This window comes from Neodiprion virginianus, chromosome 1 (genome assembly GCF_021901495.1).
Source record: "Neodiprion virginianus isolate iyNeoVirg1 chromosome 1, iyNeoVirg1.1, whole genome shotgun sequence".
Classification (NCBI taxonomy): domain Eukaryota; kingdom Metazoa; phylum Arthropoda; class Insecta; order Hymenoptera; family Diprionidae; genus Neodiprion; species Neodiprion virginianus.
Genome location: NC_060877.1, coordinates 12,595,063 through 12,622,567, shown reverse-complemented (window position 1 = coordinate 12,622,567; position 27,505 = coordinate 12,595,063). Strand labels below are relative to the sequence as shown.

Here is a 27,505-nt window from a genome sequence, read left to right as displayed (position 1 = left end):
TTTTCAAAGTGCGATTGATTTGCCACTTCTTCGAAATATACCGGTAGTAAGTTATTTCTCGACTGTTACTCAGATGGCATTCTATTCCGGAACAAGAAATTGTAGTCGTATATTTGTATGTGTACATTTAATTCGTCTTGACTGAAATTTGTTGGAAGCCAAATAGCATACAGCAAAAAATTAGACAATTACGTAAGTAAAATCGTAACTATGAAATCGGGTGAACCGGTGATGTAGAATAAATTCCTATCAATGTGAGAGTATATTCTGCTTGGATCAGAATTTTGTTACCTTGTTTCTATCGATCTCAATTACTAAAGCACATTTACCAAGATAACCGGTTTCATCACTGTCGTAACTGCAATTCGATAACTTCAATTTTTTTTAGTGACCACGAATAATTAATAGACTCCTACCGTCGGTGATGGTCAAGGGACAGTTTTATTTTATTTTTTTACCGTGGAATTTCGGTCAGGTCAACCATTTTTAGAATAAAAATAATTTCGAAAGAAAGCAGAAGAAAAATAATAATCGACATTATTACATATCATAATGACCTAGTTCGTAATTGTGAAACAAAAATGTTCATGCGCGGTGTTAAAATGCAAAATTATTTATTCAAAGTCATCCAAGGATAGTGCGTTTTCTTTGATTTCGGCATGAGATTTACTTTATGCGGTCTTACAACATGTAATAGAGAACTGAATCGGAAAGTTTTCATTGGGATATAAGGAAGGATTCCTTGCGAAAATTGACTTACATGGGAAAGTTTTCACAACTCTCAAAAAATAGAATTCGCGGTCATAAAGCTGATTTGGAAACATGGAATCAAGACGAATCTGCTCTTGTATATCTCTCTTCAACTAAAGGATACACTTTTAGTTTAACAATACTACAATTTTATCCTCAGAGAGTCTTAACAAGAAACACAAGATTACCCAAGCAAATGATTCTTGTCACAAGAAATATTGACAGAGTAGCTAGCAAACGTACAGATATCTAGAAACTTAACTATCTTTACATTGATATATTAAATTGACAAATTCAAATTAAACATACAATCCCAACAGATGACACCTCCCAAAATGGCTATCGATCTTTGTTAATATCAGACCCTGGGTTCGAATGTCACTTCCCAAAAAAAATGCTCATCGATCATCAAATAAGGCTCTGAAGAATATGGAAATTTGGAAACATTTGCTTGGGTTTAGACTATTACCACGGTCTTTGTCTTTTGAAAATCTAGTGCGTAAGAGATGGAGGAGTCATAATTGCACCACTCAATTAGAAATGACTCCATGTGTGGAGCAAGCACAGACGTGTTGGAGATTGATAAAGAACCACAACTCAATCAGCGGCTTCAAAATATTCATACATATAAATTAGATATTATAAAACATACATCATCAATTTCAATGCGGCTTTTTTCCCTGAATTTCATCATTCTTATGCATGCAATATTCAAAATGTCATCTGCACACAAGATCTATGACAATGTTTGACTGTGGCGATAGGGCTTAGGATCAATATATGTGTAATGAGTAATACGGGAAACATGATTAGGCAGTCATTAAATAGTATATACTTCAAGCGGAAAAACAATGTGTTAAGGGCGAAAAATATTTTTTTTCGTAAAAAATAAATCATAAATGCCAAAAGTTAATACAAAAATATGAAAAAATTTGTACGTGGTGCAAATTCGATTTTAAAAAATCGATCGTATGGATTTTCCGATAAAGCTTATTTCTTTCGATGAAAAACAAATTGAACCTAACCACGATTGTTTCATTTTCGTATTTTTTGATAATTGAATTCTATGTAAAAAAATACCCCTTATTAAAAAAGTTTCAGCTCTGGGACATCGTTGCTTTATATAGCTAGAAATGAAGATTGGGAATCCCTTGAATTTCACTGTGTATACCTTTATATTTATATTTTCAATAAATGAACTATTCGAAAATAAAACAAACAATATTGATAATTTCACTGATTTTTTCAACAATTTGATTTCTAACAAACCAAAAAGTAATTTTGTTCAAAGCAGTTTATCTAACTAATGGTACCGATAGTTAGCCTTGTTGGCGGTATGACAGTTGACGCCATGTTTTGCATAAGTGTCCGGTTGAGTTGACACTCTATATCCAATTCATTCTTCCCTTCTTCGGCATTTATCAGATGTAGTTTTTGGGCGAAACACCACTCCTGCCTAGATTTGAAAAAAAAAATCTATTGATACTGAAAGTACGGATACTGAAATGGTGCTACAAATTGTTTGTTCTTTCTCCTGGGACAAGTTTTTTTCACATTTGCTTTATTTAGGTAAAGTTTAGAAAGAAAAGTCTTCCAATCTTCTTAATCTGACTGTTATGTTATTGCAGTTGATTACCGTTTGCTATCGACCCACACATAATCTGTTCTTGATGTTTCTTCCTGTTGCTCTTCCTGTTTCCATGGATTAGTCATGGAAATACTCACTTATAACTGCTGAAAGAAAAAACTGATTCTCTCTTCTTTTTTTCTCTTTCCATGTATTTATGTTTTTCTATTGTATAGAATAATTTTTTGGGGTTTTTGTTTTCTTGTAAATAAATTCGACACTGAAGAAGTTGAACTACAGTTCTGAAATGGGTTTTTATCATAAAAAATGTTCGAAATACTGAAATTTGAAATTTTGCTCAACTTCTTTGCGAAAAACTTACTACTTTGGAAACTTTTATCGTGTTGAGATAATTGTCATTGAAATCATTCGCACCGATTTCTACTTGGCAGACGAAATGAAGGCTTTTAGTAAATTGATCCATCTGTTCAAATTTATTAATGCGAATTTTATGATTTTCTTGTAACCAAATTCTATTTCGAACTTCATTGAAAAAAAATCAACGAAAATTCGTTTCAAGACTATCAGAATTTAAGAAAAAATAATGCTTTCCAAAATATATCGATTAGGGTTTCAAATTTGGATATTTTTGATGACCTTTGAATTGTTCGGAAGCAGTTTTTGGAATTTAGTTCCATTGTTAGAACACCCGGAAATCACCCAATTACTTAACATGCAGAATAACTGAGCCACTATAATCAATGATTGCAATTTTGAAATTATTCCATCATCATATCAAAAAACTGCAGTGTAACTCGCTTGCATCTCCATATCAATAAATAATTTTTTTTTAAGGTTCAAACAGGTAACCAAGTATTTGTCTTATACGCGTAGGCTTAGGAGTGGAAAACGTGACAGCCGTAAATTGACATTTTATTAACACATTCACTCTCAACTTGACCCTTGCCAAACGCAATCCCATTAAAATATTGAATTATTATGACGATCGAGTATTATTTACGTTAAAGGGAAATATACGAAGTTACTGATTCCAGTATATGTTTTCCAACGGTGGTTCGCTATTGTTAACACTTAGTTATCGTTGCATTGATCGCCAGTCTGACTGGGGATTTTGTTTTCGTTTTGGTTTCTCGTTACACTCAAGCTGATCAAGTTGCTGTGTACTTTTGCATTGCGATAAGCTTCAAGCTTAAACATCGTTCAACGAGTTTCTGACGTAAGAAAATGCCGATGAGAAATATGTAACTGTTAGGCCGATTCTTTTGTACAAACCTTTCTGAATTTACTCAGTAATAATCTAATATTTTTTTGCAGTGAACTTTTGTTCATCACACAAGTTTATAAAATCCAGAAACAGTTGTGTTGGAAAAGAAAAATATCGAGAATTTTCATGTTTATAAGAATTATATCTATTAAAATATACTCTAATCATCGAAAAACTTTTCGCAACTTTAATTTTTTTATGAAAAATCATTAAAAATAGCTAGAAGTGTATGGGAGCAAAACCGGCTTTGGTTTGCCCGTGATGTCAAAATTCAATGTTTCAACTCCACATTTGAAATACCAGAAGTAACGAAATGCCAAGTGTTAGACTGGGGAGTGATTTTTAACAGACTAACCCGAATGGCTGGCTTATTTGCATGAATAGTGTATACAGTATCTTCTTACAAATTTTTCATATTCTGAGTTATTTTTGGAGTAACGGAAATAAAAAATTTGCAGGAAGCCCAATTGATAAAAACAATCACGTTTCTTACGATAACGTCGTCTCAATCGATCAGTTCTGAAATTGTAAGTTTAAATGTCATAAAAATTAGAATTTTCCATTTTTCCCTATTCGAATGTAATAAGGTTTGTGCGTGGCAGACGTGTATAGATATTTCAGTCAGCTCGGTACTTATAGAGCTATAAAGTTTCCGATTATTGTCCTGCATATTATATATTTCAGTAACCTAAAGTGAAAATAATTATTCAAATAAAAATAAAAATTTTAATTTTCAACGCTTTCAAAACTGACTAAAAAGTATTAATTAATTTTTTCTAGCCCCATACAGACTTGTACCGAAAAACGTGGGGCGCATACTATCATATTTGCGATACCGCATTATCATGTTTGGTCACAATTGGCAGCCTCTTGTTCGATAACTGTAACTTGATTCTAGTCCGATAAGCAAGTGCTGCGAAATAAGATTGTCTGGGACCAATTTGTTCTTCATCATCTCTATCATATACCAGATTATTAATTTTTATATTCCAGTCTTTACTCAGTTGTGGTCGAAATATGCAGATAAAGATGCAGTTGATACTATTACGTAATAAGTCGAGGGGCTGGTCATTCGCTTATTCCATGGTTCATCGATTTTCGAAAGGAATCGATTTTCGTAACGCCTGAATCAATGAGATTACTCGCGATTTCATGTGATTTTTCCTGACTTCTAACATTACGAATGATTTCTAAATTTCAAGAATCACCGATTTCTAGATTGAAAATGAGAAATAAATATTGATTAATTATTATGGATAGAAATTAATTAATGTATGGTTCAGGATACGTGGATACCCATTCAATAACATAGATTATTCAAGATATTGGAAGAATTTTTTTATTTTCTTAAAAATATTGTCATGAACACTTAAACTTTTTTCATTTATTATAGGAGATGACATAGTGAGGTGATATTGCTTAATATTTGTATAACCGTGGACATCCATCGACACAGGAACTAAGAATTTTTCTAACGTTAAATCATACCATGTGCACTAGGGTGGGCCAAAAAAAATGAGTATTTTTTTTTTTACTTTATACTCTGAAAATCGGTTGCTAGATACCTCTAAAGAATTCTCACCAAATATGAGCTCTTAATTTTGATAACAAGGTACTCCGCTTTACAATTTTGCATTTTTTCCTGAGTATTAGAAACAAAAATTCATATCTCTTTGACAACTGTTCGATAAAAAATATCTCTCCTCATATTCTTGTAGGAAATCGAACGCTCTACAAAAAAGGTCTCCTACATTTTTTTCTTAAACCTTACCGTTTAAAAGATATCAAAGCTTAAAGTTTGATTATTTTAAGAGAAATTTCTGTTTTGCTTATGAATTTTTTAACTCGCTTACAAAAAATTTTGATGAATTGCGCAACTCATAGTTTTGTAGGAAATTAACTGCTCTACAAAAATGGTGTCTTATGATTTGTCGATTAAGTTAAGCGTTTAAAAGATATTCATCGTCAAACTTCAATGCATACTAATTTTAACAGTTTTTGATGAATAATTCGAAAAATTTCAATTTAATCTATAAGTTTCATGAAAATTTATTCCAATGTGAGTTCCTAAGAAAAGAGAAATGTTTTAAACTATTTTTTTCTTTTATTTTTTTAGTTCTATATAATATACATTTTTTAATTTTTAATATATATTTTTATACTATTTTTCTTTTATTTTTTTAGTTCTTTTTTTAGAAATTTTTTATTTTTTTATATAATATATAGAACTAAAAAAATAAAAAAAAAAAATAGTTTAAAACATTTCTCTTTTCTTAGGAACTCACATTGGAATAAATTTTCATGAAACTTATAGATTAAATTGAAATTTTTCGAATTATTCATCAAAAACTGTTAAAATTAGTATGCATTGAAGTTTGACGATGAATATCTTTTAAACGCTTAACTTAATCGACAAATCATAAGACACCATTTTTGTAGAGCAGTTAATTTCCTACAAAACTATGAGTTGCGCAATTCATCAAAATTTTTTGTAAGCGAGTTAAAAAATTCATAAGCAAAACAGAAATTTCTCTTAAAATAATCAAACTTTAAGCTTTGATATCTTTTAAACGGTAAGGTTTAAGAAAAAAATGTAGGAGACCTTTTTTGTAGAGCGTTCGATTTCCTACAAGAATATGAGGAGAGATATTTTTTAACGAACAGTTGTCAAAGAGATATGAATTTTTGTTTCTAATACTCAGGAAAAAATGCAAAATTGTAAAGCGGAGTACCTTGTTATCAAAATTAAGAGCTCATATTTGGTGAGAATTCTTTAGAGGTATCTAGCAACCGATTTTCAGAGTATAAAGTGAAAAAAAAAATACTCATTTTTTTTGGCCCACCCTAATGTGCACAGCACTCCAATTTCTTTGGTATTGTTTGATAAATTTATAACGCATAAACGTTGGACAAAGGCTTGCTTGCATGGAAAGGGGATTAGCGATTCCCAGCGATTCCGAAAATTTCGTGATTTCTTGGCAATTCCCTACGATTTCTTGTAATTTGGAAAAATCATGAGAAAATGTGGAATCGTGCGACTCGCAGGATTTCCAGCGATTCCTAGCGATTGCCTATCTGATTTTTTATAAAATGGTTCAATGATTTCCTAAGTGAGCAGCTCCTCGTAATAAGTACCTCAAATGAAGATCAAGTGAGTAAGTCTTAGTTTTAACTTCACTCTAATGTTGATTCATGACAATTTCAGCAAAAAAGACCTATCATTTTCGATTCAAGATCAATTCCAAGTAGTGCAGTTTTGAAAGCATACAAAATTGATGCCCATAATAAGGGTATGCTTTTAAATAATAAGACGATGAGCCATTTCAGAACTCTTGATGCTATACACGTATCAGGGTGAGATTCTTGGCGTTAGTGTTTAGAAATTAGAATCCACTAGTGACCACACACGCTTCGCGCGCCAATCCCACCTCGGCGCTACGCGCCTCACTATTTCCTTGTACGGTGTCTGTTAGAGAGGTGAATTTATTTATGCTGATTTGATGACAGGTCTGCAATTGTTGATCGGTTGTTTCCGATCAACCCGACATTGCTATTGGCTCCCTATGCAGGTCTGCTCAGATTGTTTTCGTAAACTAATCCACTCACATGTACAAAACCCCCGATGCCATCCATCCCCAATTGCATTTGGCGACTTATTTTGCTATAGTTATTATCTTCCCCACAGTAGAAGAAATTCATAGCTTGACTATAAGTAGAATTTATATGGCTTCAGATAAATTAAAAACTCGTTATGATATTCGAGCCAGGGACATAAAATTTAATCCCGGAGATTCTGTCTGGCTACTTCAACCTCGAAGACAGAAAGGACGATGTCCGAAACTACAAAGGAACTAGGAAGGCCCTTACTCAGTGGTTAATCGGATCAAGGATTTACAGGATCCGAAAAAACCTATTTCTTCTTTGATATAACTCTCCTCGAGAGTTCTGTTTCATTACTTCTGCTGACATGTTTGCCAGTATGATATATTTGAAACGATACTCAGTCTCACCTCTGCGTGTCGATCTTGAGTGCCGTATACACGATACGCCAGCGCGCGAAAAAGACAATTCCCTTCGGGCATCATCTTGATAATTCTCGTTTGCAGGTTTATTTTTTGCGTGTCAGAAACAGATACCTATAAAATTATTTGTCAAAGACTGTCATAAACAGCCGATGACAGCTGTCAAAGGAAGTTTTGTTTGTTAGATGCTTTTTGTTTTGTTTTCGGCATCTCACTCCACCGCCAACTTCATGCGTATACTATTGTTATTATAACCTTTTTTATACTATTGTTATTATAATCTTTTTCACCTGTTGCTACTTCTTTCTCATTTTTTCAGGACTTTTTTATTAGATAGAGAGATTAAGCTTCATCGCGATACTTGTATGAAGTGTAAATGTGACGTTGAAAACATTTGATAACATCAATGATGAATAACGAATTAACGAAATATCTGAGACACGAAAGCGAATGCATTTTCATCGTAAATGCTTCAACCCGATTGGCAATTGACACGTTACAGACTATCGAATTAAATACTCCAGAATTTTTGTTCATTCTTGTTTTCGCCTTTGTGCGACACTAAGCGTGGAATCCGTGCTCAATTCGACAAGGTCAAGTGATAGCAGTATCAGAGGTTTTCGAAGGAAGGACGACGACGGCTAGGCTAACGCCTCAATTAGAGACGACCGACGTGGAGCTCTACCGCAACGGAAACCAAAACGACCAGGATTCCCGTGGTCTTACGTACAGGTCCGATAATGAAGCCTCATTTCAATGAGGCCGTGTGACTCCGTTACGAACATCTATTCCACGGTATTCCATACAGGTCTGGAAACTCTGGTAGTGGGGGTTTGTCCTCTTATTGAAGCACCGACCGTTTCGCCTAGTGACCACGAGTGTCGCTGTTATCGAGGGATTCAGGCTGTGCGAGAGAGATGAAAACAGGTTGTTGACCGTCCGTGGTTTTGAAATCTGTTTCCGTCTCTCTCACACAGCCTGAATCCCTCAATAGCAGCGACACTCGTGGCCACTAGGCGAAACGGTCGGTGCTTCAATGAGAGGACATACCCCCGCCACTGAAATTTTTAGCGACTTTCCAGACTTGTATTTAAGGGGTAACGCCACTGTAACGGTCCAAAAAAAAAGGTTTTTTCCCGAATTTTTTGCTTCCAAAATTGAAAGTAATTGAAAAAAAACTTTCAAGGGTGTTATCGGGCATACATTAAACTTTGTTATCAAATTTTTTTACAGCAAAAAAAAACAAAATGGCGGTTTCACAGCCATCTTCCCGGGGCATGTTTTGCTTGCAGGGCTCCGCGGCACGCAGCACCACTAGTGCACTTTTGAATCTAGAACAAAAAAAAAAAAAACCAGCAATCTAGAGGGTTATAGCTAGAGAATGTCGATCGGATTTTAAAAATTATCAATTTTTGTGGATTTGGCGTGCGTTTGAAAAAAAAAATCGATTTTTGACGAAAAACCGGCTAGTTTTTTGTTAATAAAAAATCAATAAATAAAGTTATTGAAAATCCCGATCGACATTCTCAAGATAATGTTAATGTTCACATCTGGTCAAAATTTCAAGTAAAAAAAATTAAAGTTGTTCGAGTGATGCTGCGTGCCATTTTGAAAAACCGTGTTTCGAGAAAAACGCGTTTAAAGTTTTGCGAATAGTTTTTTATTGGAAAAAATAAAAAAGGAAGGTAAAAAAAAATTTTTACCGTTAGTCTGCAATCCCAGCACCATACATTTGTCCTTCAATGGCCAAATTTTCGTCTTCTTCGACTTTCCTGGTGGATTTTTGGAGCGCGCGCGCACTTTTTTCCGCGTCGCTCAGAGATGTCTCCGCGTGCGTAATGCGTTTGGCGTCGGCTTCGATGCAGAAATTATATAACTGTATACCAATTTCCACCTCCAACATCTTGAATATTTGAAGATATAAATTTGAAAAACTGGTAAATTCGAAAAATTAACGATGGAGCCAGGAATCGAACCTGGTATCTAGCGATGCTTTACCGGAGCCTTACTCCACTAGACCACCTAGCCGCCCTGACTCTGATGTCGTTAATTCCTCTCATCACCAGATAGTTCAAATTTGTTTTCTTGTGCTGTTGTATGTGAATATCTTGTATATATATCTTGAATATTTGCAAGACGTTGGTAAGGCTGCCATTGAATGTGCAAACAGCGATATCCATCGCGATATCTAAGACAGTTTTTCCGCTTGAAGATGATTTGGGGGCCAAAAAAAAATTTTTCTCGCACGGGACCTTTTTTTCCTTATTCTAGAGGGTTTAAACTATTTTTGAAGCCAATAAAAAAAAAATCGATTTTTCAAAAAATTTACAGTGGCTATACCCCTTAAGACCGTGATCTATTCTTTTCGCTCGCTGCCATATGCGTCGCTGCGGTCTGGTAGTATCCCCCACCCAGCCCTCTGACACACGCTGCTAAAAGTGGTTCGCAAAATGTCCCTCGATTCTGCCGCCAATCTCCACCACTAGTGACGCTAGTAGTTGTCTGACAAGCTCGTGCGCGGTCAGCGAGCGTGTCAGAAGTCTACTGGCGCCACGTAGAGGAACTAAAAAACGGGGACAAAACGCGTACAATTTTTTAGTATACGAGCAGTGGTGATCGTCAGGGGGCTGCCCCCACCCATGTGTCTTCTGTGCTCCCCCCTTCCCCGCTTATTATTTTCTGCTCATGTGTCTGGTTCAGGAGATTGAAGGAGACAGATAGAAACTACTATGTCCTTGTCGCACACTACTAAGCAGCAATGCCACGTAGCGGCGAAAAATGTAACAGTATTTGGATCAGCTACGAGTACCTATCATTTCGTAGTCGTTTCGAAACCTGTATGTAAGACCATTATAAGACCCTGCCGTAGCCTTCCTCTCAAACATCAGTACCTATCTCACCGCATTGCGAAGTCGTCACCACGCCACAGATTAATTAGGAAGCACCGACGCGTCCTGCAGATAACCTGCGTTCCGCTATAGCAGACATCAACGATAGCGATAAGCTAGAATATAAGAATTTTGTAATCTGAGAGCTGATAAGATCCGGGAAATTTTTTACGACTAGTAGCACTTAGGATCGATTTCCGGATCCGCGTAGCGGAGCCGTGACTTTAGTCCTGACGTTACAGCAGAGTATTTGACGTTTGAGTTCATTATTTGCTAGGAGTTTTGTACGGTTTACGTAAAATGTTTTGTACGAAAGAACGCCGATATCTGTGTACGAAATAGGTGACTTTTTTTTATAATCACGAGATAACCTTTAACGCGTCCATGTATACATTTTTTCTTACGTGCGATTCACATGAAATTTTGAATTCTTGGGCTTTTGGGGCTGCTGATTACGAATGTGAAATTCAAAGATTCAAAATGGCGGACGAAAGTTCGAAAAAAGCCTTACAATCAGCTAATAATCGATATACTAGGATTTTCGAAGTCGCTGATCACGGTTATACTATTTGATTTCCGGGATCGAAAGTCCAACCCAACGTGGCAGTAAAACATTTGGAATTCGTTGGATTTCGCCCTCTTACAAGGGAACCATCAGGCCTAATACAAATGGATTTCGACGATTCTTATACGTGTGTGAAGCGATTTGGTGCAGTAATCCTTTGTTTTCGAGAAAAACAGTCGAGTAATCTTTCGATTCTCGAGCCACCGAGCATAACGTACAATGAGTGCGTAAATTGTTGATTCACGGTAATTGTCTCTGCAAAATAATTAAAAAATAATCATTATTTCCAACTCAACCGTATTATTAACTTGTTTGACCTGAAAAACCGGAATGACCGCAACATATTATTCCCAAGAGATCATATTTACGGCAAATTATTTTTTTATTTTTCTCTATATTCCATTTTGTATTGAGTGCCGACAGTCCACTGGGGGGGGGGGGGGGGGGGGGGGGGGCGTAGTCACGGGAATACGAAAAAGTTGGCAAAAGTGGCCACATGTATTGTTATAAACTAATTCAATATTACTGACAGTCTATATAAAAAAGAAAAACCGATTTTCTCATCTTTGACTGCAATGTTATGTTGGACTTTCGAATTTTGAAAATATGATGTTAAAATCGTGATCAGCAATCGTGAAAACCCTGGTATATCCATTCTCAGCTGATTTTGAAGCCTTATTCAAATTCTTGACGTGACCAGTGACGTCGAAAACCTCTGTATAATCATTCTCATAATAATTGAACGTGTAGATAAGAAGAAATCGAAAGGATAAGGAGTTGATAAATATACTTACCACTATGCGTGAAAGGGTTAAAAGTCCTCCTCCCAGTCACAAAAACAAACGTATTTTTTGATAGTAATGCTCCGGGGTGAGGAGAGATTTCTGTCGAGGTTAAGCTGCATTTTTGAGTGTTCGGTGTTTAAATGTTACACGGTGATTGCTAAAGAACTATTATTTACTTACGCGCAGTATATAGAGTGGGCTAAAAACAGCCGAACCGATTCAAAATGTGAATAAAATCCGAACGTATCGACCGGCTTTCAGTAACTTTTTTTCGCTCAGTATAAGAAGGTTAAAGTTTTTGTTTTGAGTTTGAAAATCTGAAAAATCTTCATTCTTTGCTAAATTACAAGCTTTTGAAAAACGGGTTTTGAAAAAGTTACCGTGGGGAATTGGGGATGAAATGATCAATATTAAAGAATGTTCAACTCAATTTCCATCTTGAATTGCGCTTCGAAGTTTAATTCTGTAAAAAGTATCATTATAGCAACTCTACTCTACTTTATTCTAATATTAGAGTCAAAACGCATGCTTCGAGGTTAAAATTATATTTTCGGGACATTATCAAGCGAGCCCATTATCAAAAAAGTTGACTATAAATGATGCCAATAACTTAAAATTTAATCAGAAACGACCGACCACCAGGCATGAAACGAAGATTTTATAAATTTCCCTATGGCGGCGTTACGGCTGACTATTGATATTGGCGCATTACCTATAGCCTCACATTTTTAATCATGGGTGAGAATTATTCACTGCTCCGTAGAAGTTGAACTCACATAACCTGGTCTTACACTTTAGCGAAACTTTGTTGAGAGCAGCCTTTCTGTCCTACTATTTCATACTCCGTCTGACGATATATTCTAACAATAAGCTGGAATAAATCACTCGAAAAAATGAGTTTGGATTACAATAATAAGAATTTAGCGCTCTTTTGTTGCTAATTATTTACCGCATTCGCAATTTTGTTGCTTCAACCGTTTCGCCGGAATCGATGACGATGCCAGCTTAAGATAAAGATGGCAAAACCACGACTGATGGAGGAATTAAAAAATTGGTAATGAATAAATAGACTACACCACATCGTTTTGCTTCAAGTCATAATAATTTAGAAACATAAATATCAACCCTTGCTCAAGAACCACCACCCCCATGCCCACCAAGCACGAGAGAATTGGCGAATGATACAATTTCTTCAAATTCTCATCCTCGAATCCAACTCGTCGATGTATTTTCTCGAAAAACATCTGGAGTAACATTTTGTTGCCGCACCCTGGATCTCCAAAACCTACCCCCATTCCTTTGAAGCAATATGTTTCTTGTGCTAGCGATCCGGCAGCGTAAAAGTCGTAACACTTCGACGTTAAATCCTCTTCCTGCATTTGTTGCTCAACACGTACTAGTCGGGGATTTTTTAGCTCAGTGATTTCGGCCATAATCTCTCATGAATTTGACGCGCGTGTTTTGACTCTAATATGACAAGAAACGTTTCATGTCGTGTTCATAAAATCTAGGAAAATTGCCAAACTGCCAGAATTAAACTCCGAATCACAATTTAGGATGGAAATTAAGTGGAACATTCTTTACTAATAATTTTTTTTCATCCTCGCACTGATCTTTTAAAAATCCATTCTTCAAAAGCGGGTATCTCGGAAAAAAAGCAGAGATTTTTCGGATTTTCAAACGCAAAAAGAGCAACAAAAAAAATCGGTAAACGCGGTCGTATTTTGTCCGCGTTTTAGATTGGTACTGTTCTTTTATCCCACTCTGTATATAATCCAAACATGTAGAATCAATTGTAACGAAAAAACATTGCTTTGTCTCCTTTGTCCCGGACGGTAGGTTTAATTCGTTTTTCCCCGTTGATATCTGCAATTATTATCAACATCGTATCCGCACTTGATACAAACATCGTAGTCACACTTCCACATAAGCTTCAAACACTGGCCTCAACTGGTGCCTAGCGCACGCCGTTCCTTCTTTCCTCGCGGAAAAAGACCCCAAATTGGGTGTAAATTCGTACCCCTAACTTTTTTCTTATGGGAAATTAGCATTATCTATGGGTTGAGGGTACGAATTTACACCCAAGTTGGGGTCTTTTTCCGTGAGGGTTGAGTCTATTCTATTACTCGATCATAAAACAATGCGTACGAAGATGTCAGTTTCGGCATGAAAAAATTGATTTGTTTACTATTCTCATATCTGATTTTTCGTAATCACAGGTGACGATTTGTCAAACATTAGTCCTTGAAATCTATTTATTTTTGATAAAAAAAAATTATCGTTGGTTTCCTTGTATAAAAGTCCTATTAAATTGAGAACCAACCAAATATTTTTTTTTTTTTTTATTCAATTCAGTTTATTATCTCCCGATTTATCATGTGCTATTACATTAAATTTGATAGAATTTTATTTTGCATCCATGTATCTCGTTAGGCAGTAGCGATGCCACCATACCAGTGAAATCCATTGTGCATACATTTTTATCTTATTTTTCAGTAAATGAAATAGTTCGAAGAAAATCTCACATCCAGTGGGCGATATTTATTCGCATAATTCTTGATTTTGAATAGAATATGCCAATTTAGGGTGGTTACATTTTTATATAATGTAACTGAAGCAGAGCGTCTCGTATCCAAGCTGCGCCCCGAGTTTCCGCTGTTGCAGAAGTGATGCCCTGTACTACGTCATGAGACAGATTGCAGGGCCCTTTGTCTTGGTTCACGCTACGGTTAGCCCCTAAATCAACACACTAGGCACTTTGTTCATTCTTAAGTATTACGTCACCATGGCGTCAAGTGCCCTGTAGTATCGGATCTGTCCGAAAAAATTTATGCTAGTAGTATCGTCGACTTTAACTCAGCTATCCTGGAGTTGTTCGCGTCCTCGCGAACTATTGTGGTAGCTATCTGATGATTGATGAATACTAGGAACAGGTGAACCGCAAGCGTTCGTGACCCTACGAACTAGAGTGCTTATGTATGAGCAATTAGTTTTTTTAACTCACAATCAGTGTCCAAATTCGATTTCTCATGTCTGTTGGTAGTAAGCGAAGTATCCGATTCACGAATTTTTATGCTCACAAGTGTGCGTAGTAACCACTTCGCGCACTGAATGTAGAGAATGTCTTAAAGAAGAATCTGATTGTAAGCAAACGCTCGGGGCTACAGGAGAAAATTTGTAGAAGAGTCATCAAGTCTGGTTCCACACTACAGCGCATCAATGTGTGTGAGTGCGTCGGTTAAATGTGCAACACTGCTAGCCCAGGCAAAGAAGGTCGAATTCCAGCAAATAAAAATAATAAATACGAAAGTTTTGAAATTTGGTGAAAATGTTTATTAGGGCTTACTATTGAACCTGTCAAAAGTCCTGACCAATTAAAGGTCCGCAATCGCCACCATCTTGGGAAAAGGGTGCTCTTTTATGGTTTTTGGTCTATAACTCTTTATTTATTAACCTTATCGAAAAAGTTGTACCTAGTGATCAAAATTTGAGAACATTTGATTTTCTACAAAAAAGGTTCAGTTCAGTTTTTTCAAAAACCAACATTTACCAAGTAAATGGACGACGAACTTCTTCATAATGTAATCCCCACCAAGGACGGTGTTTGACGGTTGTATACCTGCTCGGGTCGGGAGGAGGGGAAGGGCTGTATAGGGTCCGACCGACAGCTGTTTAGTTCTGAGATAGTACTACTTGACCCCCTACTGAGTTTTCAAAGAACAGTCATTTCAAAAAAAAAAAAAAAAAACCGACGAAGAACTAGAAAACCATTTGGAACATGAATTAGCTGCATACCCATTGTCGCTTTTTTATGAAGCTGGCATGCGAAAAACAAAAAAATCCGCGATCTAGGAAATCTTTTCGTTATCAAACGAAGACATTACCCTGCAAGACTGTGTTAACATTCTTGACGGTGGATTTCTCTTACATCGAGTCATTTGGAAACCAAACTCAACTTATTCAACCATTTGGGGGAGCTACATCACTTATATTCAGAGACATCACGGTAAAAATTGCACAGTAGTTATCGATGCTTATTCCAATGCGAATAACAGTACAAAGAAAACGGAGCAAAATCGCCGATATGCTGCTAAAAAGTCTGTGGGCATCGATTTTGAAGAAAGTATGAGTGTCACCGTTCAGCATGATCAATTTCTTTCAAACAACAAAAACAAAAGCAGGTTAATTGACATGGTATCAACTAAGCTAAACGATCAGGGAATAGGATGTCGACAGAGCACAGATTATGCAGATTCTTTAATCGTGAACACTGTAATCCAATTATCTTCATACAAAAGTAACGTGCCTATTATTGGCGAAGATGTTGATCTTTTAGTTTTACTGGTTGAATTGTGATTTTTTTTTAGTACGATAGCTTCAATGAGGTCGAAGAAAAAAAGGAAAAACGCCAAAACGCGATATTTGACGGTCCGCAATAAGTAGGAAGATTAGAGGGTGCAATTTTGGTCGAAATGTGTTCCTTTGGATGACAAATTTTTTGCCCTTATTCTCAGCTGAAAATCTTCGGGGGCATTTTTGACATGACATTTAGCCGCATAAGGCTAGACCCTTTGAAACAAAGGCTCGCCTCGCGAACATCATCCTCGAGGTGCGTGGTCTCGCATTGGCCTCATCCCGGTGTTTGATTAGACCCGGGATCCGGCGAGCGATTGTATAAATTTAATAATTGTACGAGAATGTTATTCCTTAAAAATACATGAGAATACAAATCAGAACGATTTATACTTCCGTGCATTTCCCGCAACGTAATTCCTATAAATAAAGATTATGCTTCCTCGTCAATTTATGTTGTTTTAGGAGTAAAGTAATGATATATATTTACAAGTATGTATTCAGACGGCGTACACGTGACATCTGCATCAAGTTTGTCGTCTATTCACACGGAAAATATTAATTTTATGAAAAAAATGAATTCAACCTTTTTTGTAGAAGATTAAATGTTTTCAAATTTTGATCATCACAACTTTTTCGATAAAGTTAATAAATAAAGAGTTATAGACCAAAAACCATAAAATTACACCCTTTTTACAAGATGGCGACGATTCCGGACCTCAATTGGTCAGGACTTTTGACAGGTTCAAGAGTAAGCTCTAATAAACATTTTCACCAAATTTCAAAACTTTCGGATTTAGTATTCTTATTTTAGCTTCGTTGCCCGGGCTATGCGGGTTGTAAGCAATCCACAGTCCCGCATAACCTCGTGGTATACTGATTGTGAGTGGTACAGGATGTCTTGTTCGTATTTACAGGACCAATGATTCGCGATCTATTCAATAAACCTGATGATGTTTTATTCAATCTCGGTGATTCATCTTTTAGAACACAGACCAAAAGTATGTTGTTCTTTTTTGAGTATTGAAAAATAATTGGACAAAAAATATCGTCCACCGATTAAGTAAGAGTTAAAAAAAATAAGAGTAATAAAAAAATAAGTTAAAAAATTATCTCTTGTGAATGATAGTACATTTTTTCAAAATATTTTGTTTGGTAATCAAATATACTTGTGACGTTGTATGAATGTAAAATTGCGTGATTGATTTTCGATCAAAAGATTTCTATCTTATTTTAAAGTGAAGGTTATCATACACAAACTATAGAGTTAAAGCGTTACGTATACTCATTCAGCAAATTCACCTAGTAACTGAGCACTGCGGTTTCATTTTTAAATACTTGAAAAACCGGACTGAAATTTCAAAGTTGACTTTTCAAATGTGAGACTCGTGCCTGTTTCGAAAATTTACAAATCTGAATTCATCAATAACGACTGACCAATGACTCGAAACGTCGAAATCCCGAAACCCACTAAGACGGAATAGACGGAACACCAAAAGGTTGCAAGACGTCAGAATCAAATTTATTTTTTCTAACGTCAGTAGTTGCAGCTAATAGATGGCGTTTCGCTGGCAACGTGACACGAAAGCGCGTTTCGGAACGTGGAACATGATTTAATGTAATACAGTCTTGAATAAATCGAACGTACAGGAAAAAAGATTTACTGTTTGAATGGTATTAAAAATGTGTTTCCGATTTTTTATTTGTTTTTTTTTTCTTTTTGATGGCATAGACGATTGTCTAATACAATGAGATAATCTTGATCAAACTAGCATCGAGATCACGAATTTCAAAATTTCCAAATTCTCAGGAGATCCGGTACTTTGACCTTTCGGTATTTCATCCTTTTAGAATTCTCGTCCTTCAGCATTCTGCGGATAGAAATTTTGCTCTTTATGAACTTTAATTTTCGGCATATAATTTCGTCGTTTTTTGGCTGTTTGAACAACTAGCAGCTCCTAATTTTCAATTTTGGAACTTACATTTTTCTGTATTTTCACAATCTGTGCTCTGTTCATTTGAAATGCAGACTGTTTTGAAATTACTTTTTCGGGTAAATAAACTTTCGGGAAAACAGTTATTCTACTGGTTGATTTACCAAAAATCTCAATTTCAGTTCACTGATCATTCGTTATTTTAAAGTTCGTATTTAAAAAATTTTGGATCTTCGACTAGTCGATTTTTTAATCTTTCGTTATTTTGACTCCCAACCGATACTTCGAAGGAGTCTTTGAGTCCAGCGGAAACTATTCAACGCATATACACAGATATAGTGCGACGAGTACACTTATTGTTGGGCGGTCTGAGTATCGTTGCCTCACAGTCAGTGTGTGACCAAGGTGGTACAAATCCTAAGGCCATTCGACGACTTATCCAAAATTTTAAATGCCATAATGTATTTCAGAAGAATAACGAACTCAAACATGTTGAGATTGCTACAGATGAGTCTGTAATAATTCTACTATTTGACCAATTTTACAAATTTTTCATTATTCTTTGAGCCAAATTTTTCATGAAAGCTTGTACTATTAGAATAATAATCCATTATTAAACCCTCAAAAATTGGTACAGTTTGTGATTTATTATGTGATAACAACCTGGTAGCCTTTCCTGCAAAACGAGTTAGTCTAAATTTTAGCATTATTGTGTATCAATAATGTACCCAGGGGAGAGCGAAGAAAAGTTAGCACCTCAGCAGAAAATTGAAAATTTTTTTTTTTCGTAGTAAATATAGATGAAAATAATTACCATCATCGATTAATTAAAGAAATGATTAATATTAGTCGACACTAGGCTGTTCCAAAAAAACTGACTATTTTTTTTTTCGAAGAACATTGAAAAATCTTCCGAGTGTCCCTCAAAAATGACCTCGGTAAAATATGAGCTCTTAATATTGATATTTAGAGGTGGCGATTCTCAATTTTCTATTTCCCATTTAAATAACATGGGAAAAATTTTTTTTTTAATTTTTTTGAATTTTATTGCTCGAAAACGAATCAGTGTGAAGATATAAACAAAACATATTCTTGTAGGAAATTTTACGCTCTACAAAAAAGATCTGAATGAAGATTTGCGTAAGGTAATTCGTTTCGGAGTTATCAGGCCTCAAACATCGAACCGTTTGAAATAATGATGTTAAATTTATAAATGCTACAAAACTGGCTCATATCGTTGATTAATGAAATTTATGAATTAACATTTCATTAGAAGTCTATAGTTTTAATTTTAAAATCAATAATATTGTGTATTTAAGTGATGAAAATTTGTTTCTAAACATCGGGAACCGGAATCGAGGGAGTCGGTGAGCATGAAATTAAATTTGGACAATAGTTTACTACAATAATGGATTGATCAAAGATCAAAAACGAATAAATTGGGTAAAACTAAGAATCTAAAAAATTTTAAGACAAACCGAAGAGCAGATAATGAACAATTGGACCAATAATTATGCATGTCGTTTATTCAGGTCAAAGTGCGGAAAATATCTGTTTTTAGTTCCGTTTTAAAAGAGAAGGCTTTTCGAGTGACGGCTGGCACGCAGGCTAGGAACTACGCAATGGCACTTGATTGCGAAGTGTTGCAGGACAACGGCTATCTGACGATCCACAAGCAGTAGAAAATTTTAAGAGATAATTGTTGAATATTCGATAAGATCGTGAATTCGTCAAGAGTACAGAACTTCAATATCAACAAGACCAGGTGGAAATTCAGAACAGATAAAACTTTTGGCAGCAGTGATAAAATTTGTGCTCTTGGTTTTAAAGAAGATAAAATTCGTATAACTGTTGGAAAAATTGTAAAGCAAATTTACCAGTACATTACACCTACGCAAAAAAAAAACAGACCAAAGCTATTCTTGAAGTCTGATTTCACAAAGAATTCGTCCTCAAAATACAAACATTTTTACGATCAAAACACCTGTGAACGAAAATATTGCACCTTGTGGACAATTCTAAGGCTCACGTTCCCATTTGAGTTGGTGACATTGAAGTAAGGTTTTTACCGCCGAACATTACTTCACTCATACTACCGATGGATCAAGGAATATTAGAAATCCTTAAAATACGGTTCAAGTTTCGGCTTGTTTCATCAATAATAGGTACTAAATGTACACGAATTTTCGTTAGGAATTATCTCAAGGCAATTACCCTCCAAGACATCAATTGGATCAACGATACTTGGATTAATATGCCTTCGAGGACCATACACGAATGATGGAGTAAAATCGGGATTGAAGCAGAGGGTTTACAATTAGATAATGCCCATTTAAGAACGGGATAGATTATGGTAACATTTTTTTGAATAAATACCGAGAGAATTCGAAGTTTTTTAACCGTGCAATTTGAAAATTATAATGTAGTAAACCTCATTGCGTTACGTACGATAATTCTGTTTCATTGCTAATTATTGAATTTTCATCATTGGTAATACCTACGTATATATATTTACATGTAACTATTCATCAAGTATATCCAATAACAATTTTCTTTTTTTGTTGCAATCCAAAATCCATTCGCGTGCCCATATTACGTAGTGCCTTATCTCAGTAATTACTCCATGGGTAGGTTTATGAAAGAATAAAAATTTCATCTTTCGGTTTGCTTTTGAATCATCTCAATATGCTCACATACTTTTCAACCCTAGAACGGACAGACCCAATAGAATAAGTTACGTAGTTAAAATCACCGCGCTAGAAGAGATTGCTTGTAATCAGCTACGTTGCGCTAAGCTTGGCCTTGGCTTGCGGTGTGGGATTGCGTTTGAGCGGACTTGAAAAAATCAAAGTAGAAATTGTTTGTAACCAGATTCCACTGTATTTCATAAGGATGGCAAATTGCATATTTTATCAACTGAAACATTTCACAATTATTTCTGCAATATTCAGTGTTTAGTAGATCGATCATGTCGTCTTTTCAAGATATTTTCACCTACTGTTCAAAATCGTATCTCAATGTTCAAAATTATGGACGGCTGTCGCAAAGTACAGTACGCTTGAACGAGTTTTACAGCTTACCCCACTCTATCTGTGTATCTGAGGTCTACCAACTTTGGCGTGAACTCCTTGTTATCAGAAATTATATTATAACTAGCAGCCCATCCCGGCTTCGCACGGGCATATAATAATATTAAGTAATAATATAAATGTTATTTTTCTAGAAACTCACTGTAAACATTGTGTATTTTCTTTTATTATATTATTATATGCCCGTGCGAAGCCGGGATGGGTTGCTAGTTATGCTGTTAAAATGTAGCTTATATGACACGTTCGTAGATTTACCATAGCAGCGCCATCTATTGATTACTTACTCAACCCAGTCGAAAGGTATCGACATCTGTTAGAATCATTCGGAGTTAACAGATAATTGTGACTGTCAAATAATAACAGACAAATAATTAGCAATATATTATAATTGCGACTATAATTTGAGATTTAAACTATCCTATCTCTCAAGTTGGATCGAACTGCACATGGTGTGCGTATTTTATTATAATCGGTTAAGTGGTTTGGGAGTCCATTGAGGACAAACATCGTGACACGAGATTTATATATATTAAGATAACGAGCAACGATGTCGCATCATACGTATTATACGCCGAATTCGATGAACTCGAAAAATACTACATAAATGTTTAACTTCCGATGAAAAGTTAGGCATGCGTCATATAAAAGTACTGAAATTCACTCAATGCAACTTCGAAACTTTGCGAGACTTTCACCATGTGTAAAAGTAAAAAAGTGGTAAACTGTGTTTCAGGGGCGGTGCGCATCATGATAGGTGACCAACTATGTCTGTTGCTGTGGAAGAATTATGTTGTTCGAAAACGAAATCCAGTAAGTATTTCCACGTCTCAGCGATTAAATCAAATTATACCTTAAATTATAAAACAACGATAATAGAGAATACTCTAGCTTGTACGAAAAAGATTTCATACACCGCTGGTGTGCTTCGTGTATGCAATAAAATTATTTTTTAGGGTATGCTGGCTCTGGTCTTGTTATGGCCAATGTTGGTATTCCTCGTTTTGTATGCCGTACGAGATAATACCGATCCTGAGTACAACCCAACTTGTCAATTCCCTGCTCGACTGATGCCTCAAAATGAATTCCTGCCGTTTCTGCAAAATTTTATTTGTACCTTGGGCAATCCCTGCAAGCCTCTGTCAGAATACGAGGAAGTACCGTCGTACAAAAATGCCAAGTAAGTCGCGGAGCTTTTTTGTTGACAGATATGCGAATAATTACTTCGATTCAATCCACAATTGCACATGTATTATATAACTATTCACTCAACGTCGCAGACTCGGGCCGTTGTTAAACGTTCTGCAGCCAATGATAAAAAATGAAACAACCTTCAGTGTCGTCAAAGCTTTACCTAAGAGTATCAAATTTTTCAAATCCATGGCTGAAGTTCTAACTCGACCAGGTGTTAAGAAAATATTTGGTAAGTGGTATTTTACTCAACAATACAAAAGTATTATTCTGGTTTAAACACGAACCTATCATTGTTGTCGCCAATTTCAATTACAGAAAGAGGTATTTCCCTCGGTGACTTATTCAGTGATCATGATGAGATCAGAGATCTCATACAACGTGAAGTGCCTAATTTCAGTCCAGTAGTAGTGGATAATATTCTGAACGCTTCTATAAAACTACAATATGTGAGTAATTTCGTTGTTCTTACTTATTATTAACACATATACTACATTTTATCCTGCAATTTCAAAAGCATAACATTGTAACTATTACAAAAAATTTAAACAATTCCAGTCTTCCAACTTGTAAATTTATTTTTAGCTTGCTGCGGCTTTTGGATCCTCTAATATGGATGGTATTATTTGCACGCCAGAGAGTTTAAAGCAATTCCTCATCCTCGAAACTGACGAGGATCTTTTGAAAGTGTCTAAAGCACTCTGTTCTCTGAATTCAACATTAATTCCAGAACTTCTGCAGAGATTGACCGAACAACTAGATTTCAACGGAATATTCAGCATGGTAAATTTGGTGATGGCCAAGTTTAGTAGTTATGATATTTTCAGAGATCTTCAACAAACTGCAGATTCCATATTGAGTTTGAGAATGGTAGACTTACATGTACCAAAAAAGCTAAGAATTCAGGAATGGCTACCAAAGATAATTCCACTCTTTAGAAACGTAACTTTCAAGGAGATCAACTTATCATTGTAAGTACTTAATAATAGTTTACATTGTAAAAAGTGTTCGTTTTTGACATAATCTGACAGCTCAAACTTATTACTAGTAAGTTTGGATACGGATTACAAAAGGTTCATAATTTCAGCATTACCGATGCGATTGATTTGTTGGACCCAATATTTCAAAATGAAGCGAATTGGCCTATCGCGAGAAATGGTTTTCTCAAACTAAACTCGATGCTGCAAATGGTCAAAAATACGTTTCAGAATAATTCAATCGACCTATCGACTCACGAAAGTGTTTTTACAATGACAGAGAATATTTTGACAAATTTAAATACTTCTTTCCACTCTTACGAAGCTGTAAATGTAGGTAAAATTTTGGATGCCGCCTGGGAAGTATTATTGGGAGGTACCAAGCTTACTAAGATTTTGTTGAGTGAGCATCAAGGTGACATTGAAGTGTATGTGCAATTAAAAATATTACATATCTACCGATACATAATCTGGCAAGTACTAATAAAACTCCACCATTATAGAACGGCCGAGGTTTTCGACAGCCTGAGGAATTTTTTTCCGAAGAAAATCATGAACAATTTGTCATACTTAATTTCGTTAACGGATGTGATTGTTCAAGCTACACACCACGTTGCTACTCTTCATTTTGAAACCTCGAAAAGAATTTGGGACATTGCCCAGAATCATACTTCACTTGTACGTTCTATTTTAATGACAAATCCTACGATTTATCGGAAAATCATAGAATCCCTATCACAACTTGATATAGTCGAGGTACGTGTAATTCTAAAGACACTGTTTGTGTGAATTTTTAATGATGTAGTACATGTTGTTTTATCTCATGGTGAACGTATTGCTTTTGACAGAATTTTTTAGAAATAAATAAGGGTGCCGGAGAAGTATTTTGCGACCAGAAAATGCTCCAGAAAATTATTAATGACTCCAAAGACTCGCCACAAGATTACAGAGATACTTTAAATATTCTTTGCAGCGAAGAAGGAAAAAAGTTTTTAACCGAAATCTACGACAGTTTCAACTTTAAAAATTTTGAACATCTGGTAAGGAGTGGATGCACATACGTATATTGTTATTGCCTTTGATTGAGATGGGATAGAAGTCTACAAAAAATTTTTTATTCACTGTCTGTTTTATTTAGGTACAAAACATGCTGGACACATTTGTTTATGGAGCCATAGGATTACCAGTGCCAACGAGTACTTCTAATTTAACAACTGTTATCCGAAGCGTTAAGAAATTTGTGCTTTATTTAGAAACTCCTAAATCATCAAAGGAACCCGATTGGAAAATTTTTGCCCCAAGCAGTACTTGGTCTGATACACATCGGAACATGAGTCCTCGGGGCAGATTGGACATGTAATTCTAAACACTTTTGATGAATCATTTGAAAACTAACTGACAAACTTAGTGCTACCCTTAACATGATGATATACATCTACTTGATCAACTGCAATTACATTTCTAATTTCTCGTGAATGATAACATGAAATAGGTTTTCGTTTTTGCACAGCGTCATTCAATGCAAGCGAAATTGTAATATTTTCGGATATTTAGTGAGATCAAAAATACCAAAATAACAATTTACAACTAAACTCACAGGGCCAAAAAGCCCCATCAATATGCTTTGGTTTGTAAATCTGATGAATATTGGTATAATTGTTTCAAGGATATTACCCATTAAAGTTCACGAATAAAACACTATAACAGTGACTGCAAAATATGTCATTAAAGAAAAGATTTCAGCTGGAAGAGGATGTTGCAGTTTCGTCAAGATTTGTTGAATCTGTATTATCGCTATTCGAGCTTCGGGATTTTAAATCAATTAAACCAGCGTATGTACTTTGAATGTATTACGACAAAATACTGAAATTGAATGCGCCTGTAGCTCTTGGAATTATATTTCGATATTACTACACAAAATAGGGAGGTCCTGGTGATTTGCATGTTTCCTGGTAAGAACTGGCAGTAACTGTTTCGTGTGTTTTCAATATAAAATAATTTTGTTCTTTGGTGGCTTCTATTACGCTTCATATGCTTTCGTTGCGGATCATAGGAATATGTATTTCATGGAAATATGCTAGCCATACTGTCTGTTCGGTCCCATAAACATTCGAACCTAAATCATACATTTGAATAGTAATTATAAAATACCCCCTAAATAAACATCGAGTTGATTTATTAGTTTCTCTCGTGCCATACAGCGTAGAAAAAATATTTTTTATCCCTTTGTTAAAAGTTTTGATTCAGGTAACTCACAACCTTTTTACATTTTCCTCTTCAATCCATTGTCAACCCAGTATGAATGATTTAGCGCGTTAACCCTTTGCTTACCATTTTGGTATATTTGCTACAATGACGAAACAGTTATTGTTAAAAATATCTTATACAATTTCAGTTTAAACATCCTGAATTAATTTAAAAAATAGTAACTCACTCTAAAGAAAGTTGCCGTTAAATAATTTCATTTGAATAACTTCTTATTTAGGCACGAAAATTAAAAAGCTCTATTTTAAAAAAGTGTAATTTCTCAAACATTTTGATTGCGAAAAATTCGAAACATCTGAGAAAAATGTTTTTTTTTTCAACGGGAAAGAGGCTCGACCGTTAAAGGGTTAAGGAAAGTATGTTTCATGGCTTTATTCAGGAGAAATTAGAAATTGCAACAAACAGTATTGCAGTTGGTCAAGTAAAAGTTTACTCTAACGTGAATTTGTATGCTCCAGACTTGCGATTCACCTGAGCATTGCCAAAAAAGTGGGGTTGCGCAGTTTAAGTTTCGGTACTATTAAACCTAGCCTCACTAAAATGGATTACTTGGCTGAAACATTAGTTCGAAGCTTAAAAAATGAACCGATGGATTGGGTAAAAGAAGTTGACGAAGACGTACCCCAACTAGTCAACGCGTTTTATTTGACTGCCGCAAATAGGTCAAAGGTATCGTTATGACGAGATATTGATATTCGAAATGAATATTACCGAAATATTTATATTTACGTTGTTGTTTCTGTTTATTTTCTTTTTTTTTGTTCACAGGTCTTAAATATCTTTGAAATTTCAAACTTTACGCATGCTTATTGCAAAGTCTCTGACCCACCTCACCTTATCATTTATCCAAAAGGGACGAATGAGACTCGTTTGAAACGTCGAATTTGTCAAATTTCTGAATATATCGAAGGCAAAATACAGTATGGATCTGAAAATGAATGGAAGACTTCGGATTTTTCACTGAGACAAAATTCTTTTGATTGGACAGATTTCAACGAAAGAGTGATAACGATTTATAGCCATATAGATAGAATTATCCATATAAAGTATCCAGAATACAATTTTACCGAACGGCAAGAGCTGAAAGATCTGTTCATTACTTCTTGGACGAAAAATATCACTTTTCGCGATGGCTGGGAAATCAGGTAAATACGAACACGTTAGAACTAAAAGCGATTATTCGGATCCAATTTCGAATCCTGGATTACAGAATGCCTAGAGCCTTCGCCTCGAATGAGAAACGCCAAATTGAGAAAGTAAAAATCCAGTAATCGAGTAACAAGTATACACGGGTATACACATCGAGATGCGGTGTGCTTTATTCATGTTCTTGTTTTGCAGTGTAGCTCTCCTGTGTAAGTTGGGCGAAATACTTGATAGTCCACTGTATGAATTTATGTATCATCAACAATGGGAAACTATCAAGTTGTGGGCCACAGCATTTTCGAAAGTTTTTCAGACTATCGAGGATCGAATTACGATTATTATGGATAAAAACGGAACATCTTCAATTGGGTTGAATTTAATGCCGGAAACCGAAATTTTTGAAGAAATCGTTCTGAGAAATATCAAGGACGTCGTCAATGATGTCGCAGACTTACTAACATTGAAAATGCAAAATGTGAGTAACAGGAGTTTTTATATTGTTTATCGATATTCACTGTCGAAGATGTCAAGACTTTGCTGTAAAACAATTTCGAAGTATTATTCTCTCGGTGTATTTGAATATTTTTTGCTGATATTATCTTCATAAAATTAATGGATAAAACACAGAATTATATTTGGAGTCTCGTTCTTCGAGATTACATCCAGTAGTCCACGTTGTCTAGTAACTTCA

The 27,505-nt window shown here is 35.4% G+C and overlaps 1 protein-coding gene across 3 annotated transcripts in view; it reads left to right on the top strand.

Annotated features, from left to right (window-relative positions):
* Positions 1-27,505, top strand: part of LOC124299087 (retinal-specific phospholipid-transporting ATPase ABCA4) — a 57,915-nt gene that overhangs the window by 1,785 nt on the left and 28,625 nt on the right. For all 3 annotated transcript variants that reach the window (XM_046752031.1, XM_046752012.1, XM_046752023.1), the window contains exons 2-13: positions 21,972-22,048; positions 22,192-22,415; positions 22,516-22,658; positions 22,745-22,875; positions 23,012-23,397; positions 23,514-23,831; positions 23,907-24,159; positions 24,252-24,443; positions 24,542-24,759; positions 26,127-26,337; positions 26,437-26,813; positions 27,010-27,289. In XM_046752031.1, the coding sequence (XP_046607987.1) occupies positions 21,986-22,048; positions 22,192-22,415; positions 22,516-22,658; positions 22,745-22,875; positions 23,012-23,397; positions 23,514-23,831; positions 23,907-24,159; positions 24,252-24,443; positions 24,542-24,759; positions 26,127-26,337; positions 26,437-26,813; positions 27,010-27,289 (2,796 nt within the window). In that variant the 5' untranslated portion in view covers positions 21,972-21,985. The remainder of the gene's footprint in view (positions 1-21,971; positions 22,049-22,191; positions 22,416-22,515; positions 22,659-22,744; positions 22,876-23,011; positions 23,398-23,513; positions 23,832-23,906; positions 24,160-24,251; positions 24,444-24,541; positions 24,760-26,126; positions 26,338-26,436; positions 26,814-27,009; positions 27,290-27,505) is intronic.